This window comes from Desmodus rotundus, chromosome 8, assembly GCF_022682495.2.
Source record: "Desmodus rotundus isolate HL8 chromosome 8, HLdesRot8A.1, whole genome shotgun sequence".
In the NCBI taxonomy this organism is placed as follows: domain Eukaryota; kingdom Metazoa; phylum Chordata; class Mammalia; order Chiroptera; family Phyllostomidae; genus Desmodus; species Desmodus rotundus.
The window spans coordinates 128,526,458-128,538,125 of NC_071394.1; the positions used below are offsets into that span (position 1 = coordinate 128,526,458).

Sequence of the window (11,668 nt, forward strand, 5' to 3'; positions counted from 1 at the left end):
TTTCTTTCCACACTGTGAAGCAGTGTGAGAGTTTACCATGGAAATACGTAACTCAGACCTTAACCTCTTCCAACCAGAACCGGGAAGAGAACTCAGTTGGGACTTCTAAAGGATGGCTGGAACTCACTGCTACGGTATTACAAGAACAACTTTTCTGATGGCTTTAGACAGGTGAGTTTGGACTTGATGCTAATTTTCGGTCATTAGGTGGCCGCACCTTGGCATTGTTGCCAGTGACGTAATCTCTCCCAACTTGAAGTTAATGATTTTCTTTGTTTCTGTGCTAGGACGCCATAGACCTATTTCTTGGGAACTATTCAGTGGACGAATTAGATTCTCATAGTCCCTTAAGCGTTCCAAGGGATTTGAAGTTCCTGGCTGTAAGAACCCTTTCTGTTCTTTGAGTTGTCAAAAGCGCTGCATCTGAAGGCGTGGGTGGGGCCGGCTCCCCTTGATTTAAAGCTGTGTGGTTCTGAGTGGGGTGTCAGTGCTCACACTCCCCTCGGAGAAGGTCTGGGGGGAGGACAGTCACTCAGGAGCGCTTGTTTTCTTCCAAATCTTACCCCCTCTCCCACGTCCTTTTAACGCAAAGATGCATAGCAAAGGGAATGTGGAAGGTGCTTCACTCTGGGAAGACCCTACCCCCACAGTCGGGGGTGGTTGGAGGCGAACTTGTGTCTTGGAAGGCAGAGTACAGGCGTCTCCCTCGGAGAGAGGGAGTCCAGACCCTGCAGTAAAGTGAGTGTCGCATTAAAGTGAGCCACACGAATATTGTGGTTTCCTCGTGCACGTAAAAATTTACACTATACTGTAGTCTGTTTATGTATATACCTTAGTTAAAGAATACTTCGTTGCAGAAAAATGCTAACCGTCATCTGAGCCTGTAGGAAAAATGGCCCTAATAGGCTTGCTTGACACAGAGTTGCCACAGACCTTCAATTTGTTAAAACAAACAAACAAACAAAAAACAGCGCCTGTGCAGCACAGGACAGCGGAGTGCAGGGAGCCGAGGTGCGCTGGTGTGGCTGCGGTGCCCCTCTCCGTCTGTGACTCCCGTTTCACAGCCCCCGCAGGAGCGTCTCCGAGGCCCCTTCGGGGTGGAGGGGCCAGAGCAGGAGGGCCGGTGTCCTGCACGCACGCCCGCGCAGCCTCCCTCCTCTCAGTGCTCGGTTTGCGGCAGGGTCCTGCTTCTCGGACCTGGTCACACGGCCAGTCTGGTGTTCGGGCAGTTGTGGTTGAGCCCCTAAGTAGTGGTGTTTCGTTGAAAAGAGATGTTTGCGTGTTAGAGCGTGGAAGTGTTACTGTGTTGCAGGGAAAGCGTGCACGACTGACTTGCAGCCGCTGGTGAGCGCTCTCACTGACCGTCTCTCTCCGTTCCCTTTGCAGCTGCCCATTACCATGGTGGTGGCCTTTTCCATGTGCATCATCTGCCTGCTGATGGCCGGTGAGTCCGCCCCGGCGCCACGCCCTCACGCCCAGTTTTAGAAGGTTGGACCCTCCTTGTGCAGCGTGCTGAGTTTTTCAGTCCGCGCAGCTTGCTGTTTCCCAGCTCAGTTCTGAGTGCCGCGAGCAGACGAGATTAGTCCCGCGATGTGACCAGAGGAGAAATACATACTCAGTAGCTTCATAAATGTTTTCTTCTCGAGATTTTTAAAACTTTTTCTTATGCAAAAGTCATACACAGTAATCACAGAAAACACAGGGAGGCAGGAAGAGGAAGGTATTTATCATCCTGCCTCCCAGAGATACGTGGACTACTCTTACCTTTTTGATGTTTTAATCTTTATAATTGTGTGTGATGTTGTTCAAAGGAGGTGTACTTTTTTTGTCGTGCTTTTCTCACTGAGCAATAGAAACATTCTCCGATGTCCTTTATTTTTAAGGATGCAGTATATTCTGTTTATGGATGCATAGTTTATTTAACCAACCACCTGTTGGACAAGTAAGTGTCGTTAAGAGATTAGTATAGTACTTACAACTTTTAATCGATTGAGAGCAAAATTACCTAATAGCTGAGCTAGCACGGTCTTCCCTGGTTTTCTCTCTCTCAACATCCTCTCACGTGAGTAAGTTCACAAGCACCTGAGGTTCGCGTGTCTCCGCTGAGTGGTACTCAGTGCTCCGGGCCTCCCGGCCTGTGCCTCCCGGCCTGTGCCTGGTTGTGCTGTGTGCTTCAGCGGTGCGGCCTTCGGCACTCAGGAGGAAGAGGCACCCTGGTCTTCATCCTCCCCCCGAATCCGTGGGCTAGGCTAGCACTTCTCAGCTTGGCTGAATTCCCTCCTCAGGGCCCCATTCAGATGCTGCCCACCCCAGGGTGCTCCTTGGTTCTCCACACCCCTCCCCCCGCCAAGACATCTGAGTGGGATTTTGGAAACCGCACATCAGTGCCCTGACCGGCGTGGCCCAGTGGGTCGGGCGTCCTTCTGCAAGGCGAAAGGTCACCGGCTCGCTTTCCTGTCAGGACACGTGCCTGGGCTGGGGGTTTGGTCCCCTGTCGGGGTGTGAACAAGAGGCTGCCGATTGATGTTTCTCTCTAAAAATCAATACTGTGTTTTGCTGTGTATAGTGTTCACGTATGTTTTTGTGTGATGCCCATGGTATGTATGCATTATACCCATGTACAATGCCCGTCCTTTATCTTCCCTCAAAAATTGGGGCAAAAAGTGTGCATTATACAGGGCAAATTTGGTCAGTAAAATCTTTTTTAAAAAGCGATGAAACCTTTAGGGGAAAAGCACCCCAGGAGAGCTGTGCCACGTGCGAGTGTGCTGTTGGAGCAGGCGCTGGAGTTCTGTGGTAGCACTTACAATGCGTAGCTCTTCTGACACGCATACATTTTGTAGTTATTTTTGTATAGATGTTTGGATGGTAGCTAACACTGTGAACTAAACTACTGGTGATGTGCCCCGGCCGGGGGGCCGAGTTTATTGGAGTATCGGCTTACACACCAAAAGGTTGGTTCGATCCCGTCAGGGCACGTACGGGAGGCATCCTGTCGGTATTTCTCTCTCTCTCTCCCTTCCTCCCTCCCTCTCTAAAAGCAATAAAAAACACATATGTTCTTGGGTGAGGATTAAAATATATATATAAACAACAAAAAATAGGGTTGAGAAAGAAAAAATAATAAACTAGTAATAGTTTCTTACAATGTTAAAATGTGTAATCTAAAAGCAGTTATTATTTGTGTGATATAACTTGAAATAGTTTAGTCAAGTGCTTCTCCGGGTGTGGCCCCTGGACCAGCGGTGGACAGAAATGCAGGTTCCCGGGCCCTGGCCCAGACCTGCGGAATCAGGAAGGCTGGGCGGGCTGGGAGGAAATTCCGACGGCAGCCAGAGCCGGAGCATGAGCGCTGCTGGCCCAGACGTGCGGTGGGCGGTGCCGGCCCTTCCCCTGCAGGTGTGTTTGCAAACCCAGAAGGCCAGCAGGTGCTGAAGGCAGACAGTCGGCTCCCGCGTCAGTGAGTGACGTTTACTCATCACCTCTTTGTTTTTTCTGTCAACAGGCGACACTTGGACAGAAACGCTGGCCTATGTGCTCTTTTGGGGAGTTGCAAGCTTCGGAACCTTTTTTATTATTCTGTACAATGGCAAAGATTTTGTCGATGCTCCCCGGTTGGTCCAGAAAGAAAAGATAGACTGAGTTTGTGTCTGTGGAAAGCGGCTCGGCTTGGAAGATTCCACTGTGCAGAGCTGGAGTCTTTACTGACCCGCTTTCCACAGCAGCCCGAGGTCCTCACACAGCCTCGGCGCAGAAGCGCGCCCGGGGCCCTGTGTGGGTGGCAGCGTCACGTGACCCCGCGTCCCGCCCCTCTTCACTGTCGCGACAGTCACCTCGTGACTGCAGCTGCTCCGCAATTCAAACGCAGCCCGAATTCAGCTCACAGGATGGAAGGGACCCACTCGTCGTCAGTTTAATCACCTGTTGCAGAATAAGTAATATATTTAAAAATCCAGCTTCTTTCATTACTTAAAACAGTAAAATTATTTTTCTAGCTCAGTTTCATTTTTGCCATTATGGAAGCGGTCGCTGTCAGCAAGCATACTTTTCCGCACCTCTTTGGACTTTCCTTAAAAGTTTAATGATAAGCTAACTCTGCTCTGTTTATAAAATGTAGGTCTTTTACATTCATCAAGGAGTTTGACAAAACAGACTGTGACTTTGCGGTGGGGAGGGGAGGGGGGGCCGTGTTCTTGGGGAGTTTCAGTCGGGCTGCCTCGTGCGTGCAGCCTAAGTGTAAGTGTGATGAAAAAGTTCAGGTATTCTTTATCTTTTTTAAAAGGTGTAAATGAAATCAAAGAATGTAAAGTCTATCTCTTAATGCTAATGGTCCAAAGCCGCCTCTCTTTTTTAAGGACTGCCCCGGTGTGTAAAATACCCTTGATCGGTCAGCCACTTCCTCCTGGACACTTTGGTTTCTTTGGGGCCCTTCATGGAGACGCAAGGCCCCTGAGGGTCTGTTGTGCCGGGTCGGTGGTGACGCAGAGGCTGTGGCTGCGGCCGTGTCCCTGCGCGGGGCCCCGTGGAGGTGCTGGCCCCTGTCAGGCTTCTGTTCGCCGCCAGCGGGTGTGTCTGAATCTAGTGCTTTCAGGTGGGGTGTAGTTCTGCAATCAGGGACCAGGGGAAACTTTAATTTATGTGTAAAGACAAACCTGGAAGTACACTTCAGAAGCTGTGCAAGGTCTAAGTCGGACTGTACGTTCAGATTGTAATTACGAGGTTTAAATATTAGAAAAGTATGTAAGGTAGTAGAATCGCCACTATTTTAAAACAGTTCGGTTCAATACTGCTACAGTATTTGTGTTGTGCTTGAAAATATGTACAGTTTTCGATAGCAGTCTTGTTTTCCTTAAACATCTTTAAAAGCATCTTTATTTCAACATTACCTTTTTTCAACATTATCTTTTATAAACATTAACAAGAAGTGTTGCTTTTAGAAACTCTAAAGGCAGTAATAGCTGGAAAACCTTCTGCAGCTTAAAATCAGTCATTAAAACTCGCACTAGGGTAAGTAATTAGAACTACCTATTCCTAACGTGTAAATAAGCAGAATTTGCCCCAAAGACGAAATGCCGAAACTCGGCTCCTGCCCGCTGTTACGTGTAACTCTGACGCCACCGGCGCCCGCTTTGAGAGCTTCACTTCCCTGCGAGGAACGGAGAACAAGCCCGAGCGGTTGCGGGGCGGCTCTGCCACGCGTGGGCCGATGCTGGTGTGGTTGACCGCACCCTGCGGTGTCTGTTTCTGAATTCACGTACTGTATATCCGTAAGTGGAAATAAAATGTCATATTTTCTAACCACTGTTGGTGTCGTTCCTATGCTCTGTCTCGAGAGGAATGTCTTTTTAACTGCAATCGTTAACACCCTGCAAAGCTGCGGGGTCAGCACAGAGCAGCCCAACAACACTGGGGGGAGCGGGAGGTTCTGTCACTTCAGAAACTCCTTTCCTGTTTCAGCCACTCGAGAAATTGTGTTCTTACGATTACTTAGTGAAAGATAAAACCAGGGAAATACTTAGTCAGGTGATGTCCATAAAAAGGTGTCCTTTGTACCCTCACTTCCAGATGGGCATTTGTTTTTCAAATGATACAGGTCTCAACTGAGAAGTGGGACAACACTGCTTATTAGATGGTGTCCTCTCGCCCCAGGGCGCTGTCAGCGTGAGGGGGCGCCTTGGTGCCTGCAGACCCTCGCCCGGGGCGGGGAGCTGGAGGGCCTGGGCACGGGCGCCTGGGATACGCACCCCCCTTGTGAGCTGTGCCACGCTGCCTCGGGCTGCGTCCTGCTTGTCCCTGGTGTGGGCTCTGCAGGCGGCTGTCCCCTGCTCCCCTCTGCACGCCCGTCTTCCTGCAAAGGGGTTCTCGGTGACTGCCCACACCGCCCCTGTGACCCGCCTCCCCCGCGGGGCACTGATCGGGGCTGTGCCTGGCAGTCTGCCCTCGCCCGCGGGGAAAGGGTAAAATACGCTTCTGGGCGCTTATTACTGTCTAGTGTGAGTGAGGTGTAGTCAGTATTCCTAAGCCACCTGTCTGTGCTCTAAGTCTCCCTTTGTGGCCCCACTCGGCTCAGTGGCGGGCGGAAGTGGGAGGGGCGCTAGTGCTGGGGATGACCCCCCACGTCGCTTGACGCACTTGCGTCAGTCTCCGGCCGGGGTTTATTTACTCTCTGTGTCAGGAGAGGAGTTGGTGGAAGGAGGCGAACCACATCCGCAGTGACTGTAGGGTAAGGTGTGTGCGGCGGGAGCGGTGCTGGGGGAGTGGCTTAAACGAATGAGGGGCTTTGGGTTTCTTCAGCTTGCCTAAGAGTCCTGGTGCCAGAAGAAATGAAATTACTGTGATACAGGTAAATTAGGGTAAATGCTTAAAGTCCTTGCTTGCCACACAGGCCGGCAGCGTGGCAGCTTGGTTCATCAAAGCCAGCAAGATGGGCGTTACGGTCCTTTGTAACATCTCAGAAGTGTCCCATCACTTGTGTCACATTCTATGCTTTAGAAACGAGACACTCCACCCAGCTCAGCCCAGGAGGAGGGAGCTTCAGGGGGGCATGAGTACCAGGAGGTGGGGATCCCTGGGGCCACCTTCGACGTCTGCTTCCACAGCCAGTAAGGAGGAAAACGCGCAGCTGTGATGCAGAGCTAACGTGGAGAACGAGGTGGCCTGCTGGGGGTGGGGCTTCGGCTAAGCCCCAGGTGTCCTGGTTGCCCCCAAAGTGACATAGAACAATGGTAACTTTGCTCACAAAAGCCTGCAATTTGGGCAGGAACAAGGGGGCACTGTTCATCTGATCCCACTTGACGTCAGCTGGCGCCTACAATCACAAGGATTGTGCTTGCTCACCTGTGAGAGGAGGGGGCACCAAGAGGGAGTGGGTTCGGGATGGGAAGAACAGAGGGACACAGCAAGCACGCCGGGAACTCCCCTCACGGGCACAACCAGGCTGCTGGTACCTGTCGCCCCTGCTCCCTTCCTTCTCTGGAAGGAGTGTGCAGGAAAGACTCTGCTGTAGGAGTTGGCTGCCCCGGCTCAATCTAAAGCTTCACCGCTTCCCTGCTGATGCTTTCTGGGACCTGGGACAGAATTCGGGGGCATGGGGCAGGGGGCATGCAGAACCTGCATCTTTGAAGCCCCGTGTTCTCCCTCCCAATGCTGCTACATCTTACCTGGAGATCACACAAGTCTTACTTTTTTCTTTACATTTCTGTGCATTTCTTCCTAGTTGAGTTCACACATGTACCCCTAAATAGGTGTATCGTTTACTTGTGCCCTCCCTTCATGTCTCGATCTCCTCCTCTGGGCTGGACGTCATGCGGAAGCTCCAAGAATGGGCTTTCACTGGGGGAGGGGCAGTGAAGAAGTTGTGGCGCAATTAACTATTTCGAGTGCCCTGGTCCCACCCAGGTGAACTGCTAGATGGCCTGTCTGTTCTCAGCACTTCCCTTTATAGATTATTCTGAGCACGAATTTTTACTTGTTTTGTTGGTTTCAGCCAAAGGTCCAAGTGTTTGCCTTTGTCCACTCACCAGTTTCAGTGATGTGTGACTGTGGCCCATTGATTATTCTAGCTGTGCAAAGCTAAAGTATCATCCATTAAAAGATTACGTTACATTCGGTGTCCTAACTTAAGTAGGGCTGAGTTTAAACATTGTCTCTGAGGTTAGGAAAAGTGGGAAGTGCAGGTTGTAGGTCGTGTTTAGGAGAATTTGAGATGCTCTCGTTGAGCCCCGGGACCATGCATTCTCCTGGCTTCCGTCCAACTTTAGGCCCTGTGGTGTTGCCTGGTCTCTCCCCTCTCCACCCCTGTCCTAGTTTTCTCCTTCTGGAGAGTAATCTGGCCGTGTTGTGAGTCAGGAACTGGGGCAGGGCTCAGCTGGGTGGTTCTTCTGTTCCAAATGGCACTGATGGAGGTCACTCAGTCGTCCTCAGCGGGCTGAGGGGTGGGTCTGGCTGGTCCACGTTGGTCTAACGTGTTAGCAAGGAGGGCTGGAGGGCAGGCTGTGCTGGTCCCGTGAGCTAGAGCACCTCCGCGTGGCCCTGCAGCACAGCAGCCTCAGAGTGGTCGGGCTTCTTTGTGCTGGTTCAGGGCTGCCTGGGCCAGTGGGTTGTTTTTTGTTGTTGCTGCTGTGTTTAGGTCTTGAACCCGAGCCCTCTTACCCTGGTCCACACTCACCCTGGGGGATGACATTTAGACCTGCAACTTTAAATAGCATCTCCATGCTGGTGGTCCCCAACTGTATCTCTGGACCAGATCCTTCCCAAAGCCCCAGAGCCTTATGTTCAACTGCTTACTGGATGTTCCCCCGATTCTCGGACATCTCAAACGTGGTCGGTCAGACGGAGCCCTGGATTCCTGTTCTGCGGACTCGTTCCTTTCCCAGCTTTCTCCATCTCACAAAAGGCCACCAGCATCCACCCAGTATGCCAAGCATTGTGTTCCTCTCCTGCTCTTAACTCCGCATCCAATCCATTGGCAAGTCTAGGCAGCTCTCCCCCAAACTAAAACTCAAGCCTGCCCACCTCTCTCCACATCCAGTTCCAAGTCCGTGCCGTTGTCATCTCTCCTGTGAACTTGCTAAAGGCGCCACTGGAGTGATTCTTCAACTTCCCATCTACATCCCTCCCTAATCGCTGCTCCACAGGTGCCAGTGATCTTGCAAGTGTCAGTCAGAATCCATAGGGCCCTGTGTTAACCGCTCAGGGCGGTTCTGTTGCTCTTTGAGTCCCACCCAAGCTCCTTGATGTGGCCCCCAAGGCCTCTGTGACTTGGCCCCCGGCAGTCCTCGCCGTTCACCTCCACTCTCTCCTCCTCAGGCCAACCGCAGGCCTCCTTCTTCCACCTGCTCAGCTCAGGGCCTTTGCCCTTGCGGTTGCCTCTGCCTGGATGGACCTTCCAACAATTCCAATAACCAGTTCATTCTTCTCCTTCAAAATTCAGTTCACGAAGCTCCTCCTCGATGACGGATTGAAGTGCTGTCCCTCTCACACCGTCACTTGGCCCAGGCGTTTCCTTCTTAGAAACAACCACAGCCTGGAATAATCTCATTTATTATCCATTGTTGTCTCTCTTCTTGCTTTCCAGAATATAGGTGCGTAAAAAGCCAGGGACTGTGTCTGCCTTGCTCAGCACTGTCCCAGCGCCCACTGAGGGGCTGGTTTGTCATATACCAGTTGGGGATCTCAGTGGAGGCTGATATTATGTGGGTGGGCAACAGAGAAAAGTAACTCATGTGTAAGAAATTCAAGAAATTCTGGTTCAGAATTTCGTATTTGTAGATGCACTTTTTGCTTTGCAAAGTGATGTTTAAATCTGTTTTTTATTTCCCTTCCCCTGACGTTGAGCAGAGAATGATGAGTTAGTCAATACTCTGCCCCAGCTTTTCTATCCGTATAGTAGAACAGCCATGAACGTATTTTTCCATGTAAAGTGCCCAAACAAAAATGGAAGACGCCCCAGCTGGTGTGGCCCAGTGGATTGAGTGCCGGCCTGAGAACCAAAGGGTCGCTGGTTTGATTCCCAGTCGGGGCACATGCCTGGGTTGCAGGCCAGGTCCCCAGTAGGGGGTGTGCGAGAGGCAACCACACACTGACCTTTCTCTCCCTGGTTTCTCACTTCCTTTTCCTCCCTCTAAAGAGAAATGAAACAAAATCTTTAAAAGAAAATCAAAGACAGTGGTTTACTCACATTCTTTCCCCGTGGCACAGTTGTAAGGCACCACGCCAACCCACTGTGTTTTCCCACAGCCTCGGCCAAACAGAGACGCGGAGGTGGGCCTACCGCCTGGGACCCCTCTCTGAGGGCGGGAAGGATTCTACAGCAATTCGGAAGAGCTCCGACTCTGTCTTAAATTCAGATAATTAGAAACATTTTTTCCTAATTTTTCTTACAGAATCTAACCTTCACCTTCTCACATTCCGGGCCTCCTACACTGCCTTGCTGTGATTTCACTGGGCTCACGCGGAGGCCAACGTGGAAAAGGTGGTAGAAAAAAGACTGGGTGGATTCTCCTCCTCTTCTTTACTTTCCATTTTCCCCAAATTAGCTTGTGTGTTTACAGAAGGAAGGGAATTATTGGGTCAAGAGAGAGGCTTTAATACCGCAGCCAGTGAATGACAAAAAATCCTACAGATATATTTGTTTAGGGTTTTCTTTACGATGTCAGTCACTCAAAACCAAATACTTCCCACCTGATTCCTTAGCACTAAGTCAAGGGTTCTTATGTTTCCACTAGAAACAGAAAGCTTTGTGGCGTTGGCTACCAGGCCATATTGCCAGGGTTGGGGATGACCCTTTTCTTTCCAGCTTGTTGCATGGGAGGAGGGTGGGCAAAAATGTCCAGATGACCACTTTTGTGAAGAACTTAGAAAAAAAATAGCCCTGGCTGGTGTGGCTTGAGCCTGCGAACCAAAGGGTGGCTGATTCCATTCCCAGTCAGGGTACATGCCTGGGTTGCCGGCCAGGTCCCCAGTAGGGGGCGCCAGAGGCGACCACACATTGATGTTTCCCTCTCTCCTTCCCTTTCCCTCTGTCTAAAAGTAAGTAAAATCTTAAAAAAAAGAATCTAGAAAATAGTCAGCAAAGAATTTTTTGAGAGCAGTCTTATTACTGGCTCAAGAGAATTATTGAGATAGTCTGCTCGCTATGAAGTTCACAGAAATCGGAGTAAAACTGAGCTGAAACTTGAGACAGCTCACCTGAAGCTCATTATTCTATAAATAGAGCGATTTCATTGATCTGACTTTCGTGAGCAAAAGTATTTTGTGGAAGTGACATTTCCGTACAATTGGAAATGCTCAAAAATGCTTTCAGACTTTTAAAGGTCATTTTGATGTCAGTGTTCCTCAATGCACAACACGTTTTCCCTTTCTCCAAGCGCGTGCGGGTTCTCAGATTTGGCGGTTCTGGGGCGGGGCCTGGGCGCCAGGGTTTAAGTGCTTCCAGGTGATTCGAACACGCGGCCAGGTGGAGACCGCTGAAATACAGTCACTGTGAAGAAAATGATGATCTCCAACACCTGTTTCTATGCCCCTGCTCACACCTGGCATTTGGGGCGGAAACACCCCGACGACGCCTGACCCCAGGAAGGGGGCGGGGCCCGTATTGCTGGGGGCGGGGCCTGATCTGTTAGGATTCGGGCCCAGGCTGCGCGGTGTGTTTGCCGTTGGGTGTGCTCACTCCTCCAGCCTCGGTCTTCGGGGTGTTTCAACACTAAAAGCCCTCTGATAAGAAATCAGAGGACGGACAATTTGGGGTAACTGACTGCTGGCTCGCCCATTTTATTCTTCATTATTCTTTAATCTTTCCCATTTTATTTTTTAAAAAATTTCCGTTATTTATTGAGAGGGGGAGGGAAGGAGAGAAACACTGATCTCGCACGCCCCCAACTGGGGGCCCGCAGCCCAGGCTTGTGTCCTGACTAGGAACCGAACAGTAACCTTTCAGTTTGCAGGACGACGCCCAACCCACTGAACCGCACCAATCAGAGCTGGGTTAGCCATTTTAAAGGCAGGTGATCTTTTTACACTGGCCATCAGCTGAAGCTGGGAGCACTGGTAAGATGGCAGCTCAAGACAGCAGAAGACCTTCCTAGTGCTACAGGAGAGTTGGTAGCATGAAAAGAATTTTTTCGAAAGACATCTCCAGCTCATGTCAGAAGGGAGTGCTTAAGGGTCT

The 11,668-nt window shown here is 50.7% G+C and overlaps 1 protein-coding gene across 1 annotated transcript in view; it reads left to right on the top strand.

Moving 5' to 3' along the window:
• The window catches only part of SACM1L (SAC1 like phosphatidylinositide phosphatase), a 40,850-nt gene extending 35,548 nt beyond the window's left edge, over nucleotides 1-5,302 (top strand). The window contains exons 17-20 of the mRNA XM_024565705.3: nucleotides 78-171; nucleotides 288-380; nucleotides 1,387-1,444; nucleotides 3,506-5,302. Coding sequence (XP_024421473.1) covers nucleotides 78-171; nucleotides 288-380; nucleotides 1,387-1,444; nucleotides 3,506-3,642 — 382 coding nt within the window. The 3' untranslated portion in view covers nucleotides 3,643-5,302. The remainder of the gene's footprint in view (nucleotides 1-77; nucleotides 172-287; nucleotides 381-1,386; nucleotides 1,445-3,505) is intronic.
• The last annotated feature ends 6,366 nt before the right edge of the window (nucleotides 5,303-11,668 follow it).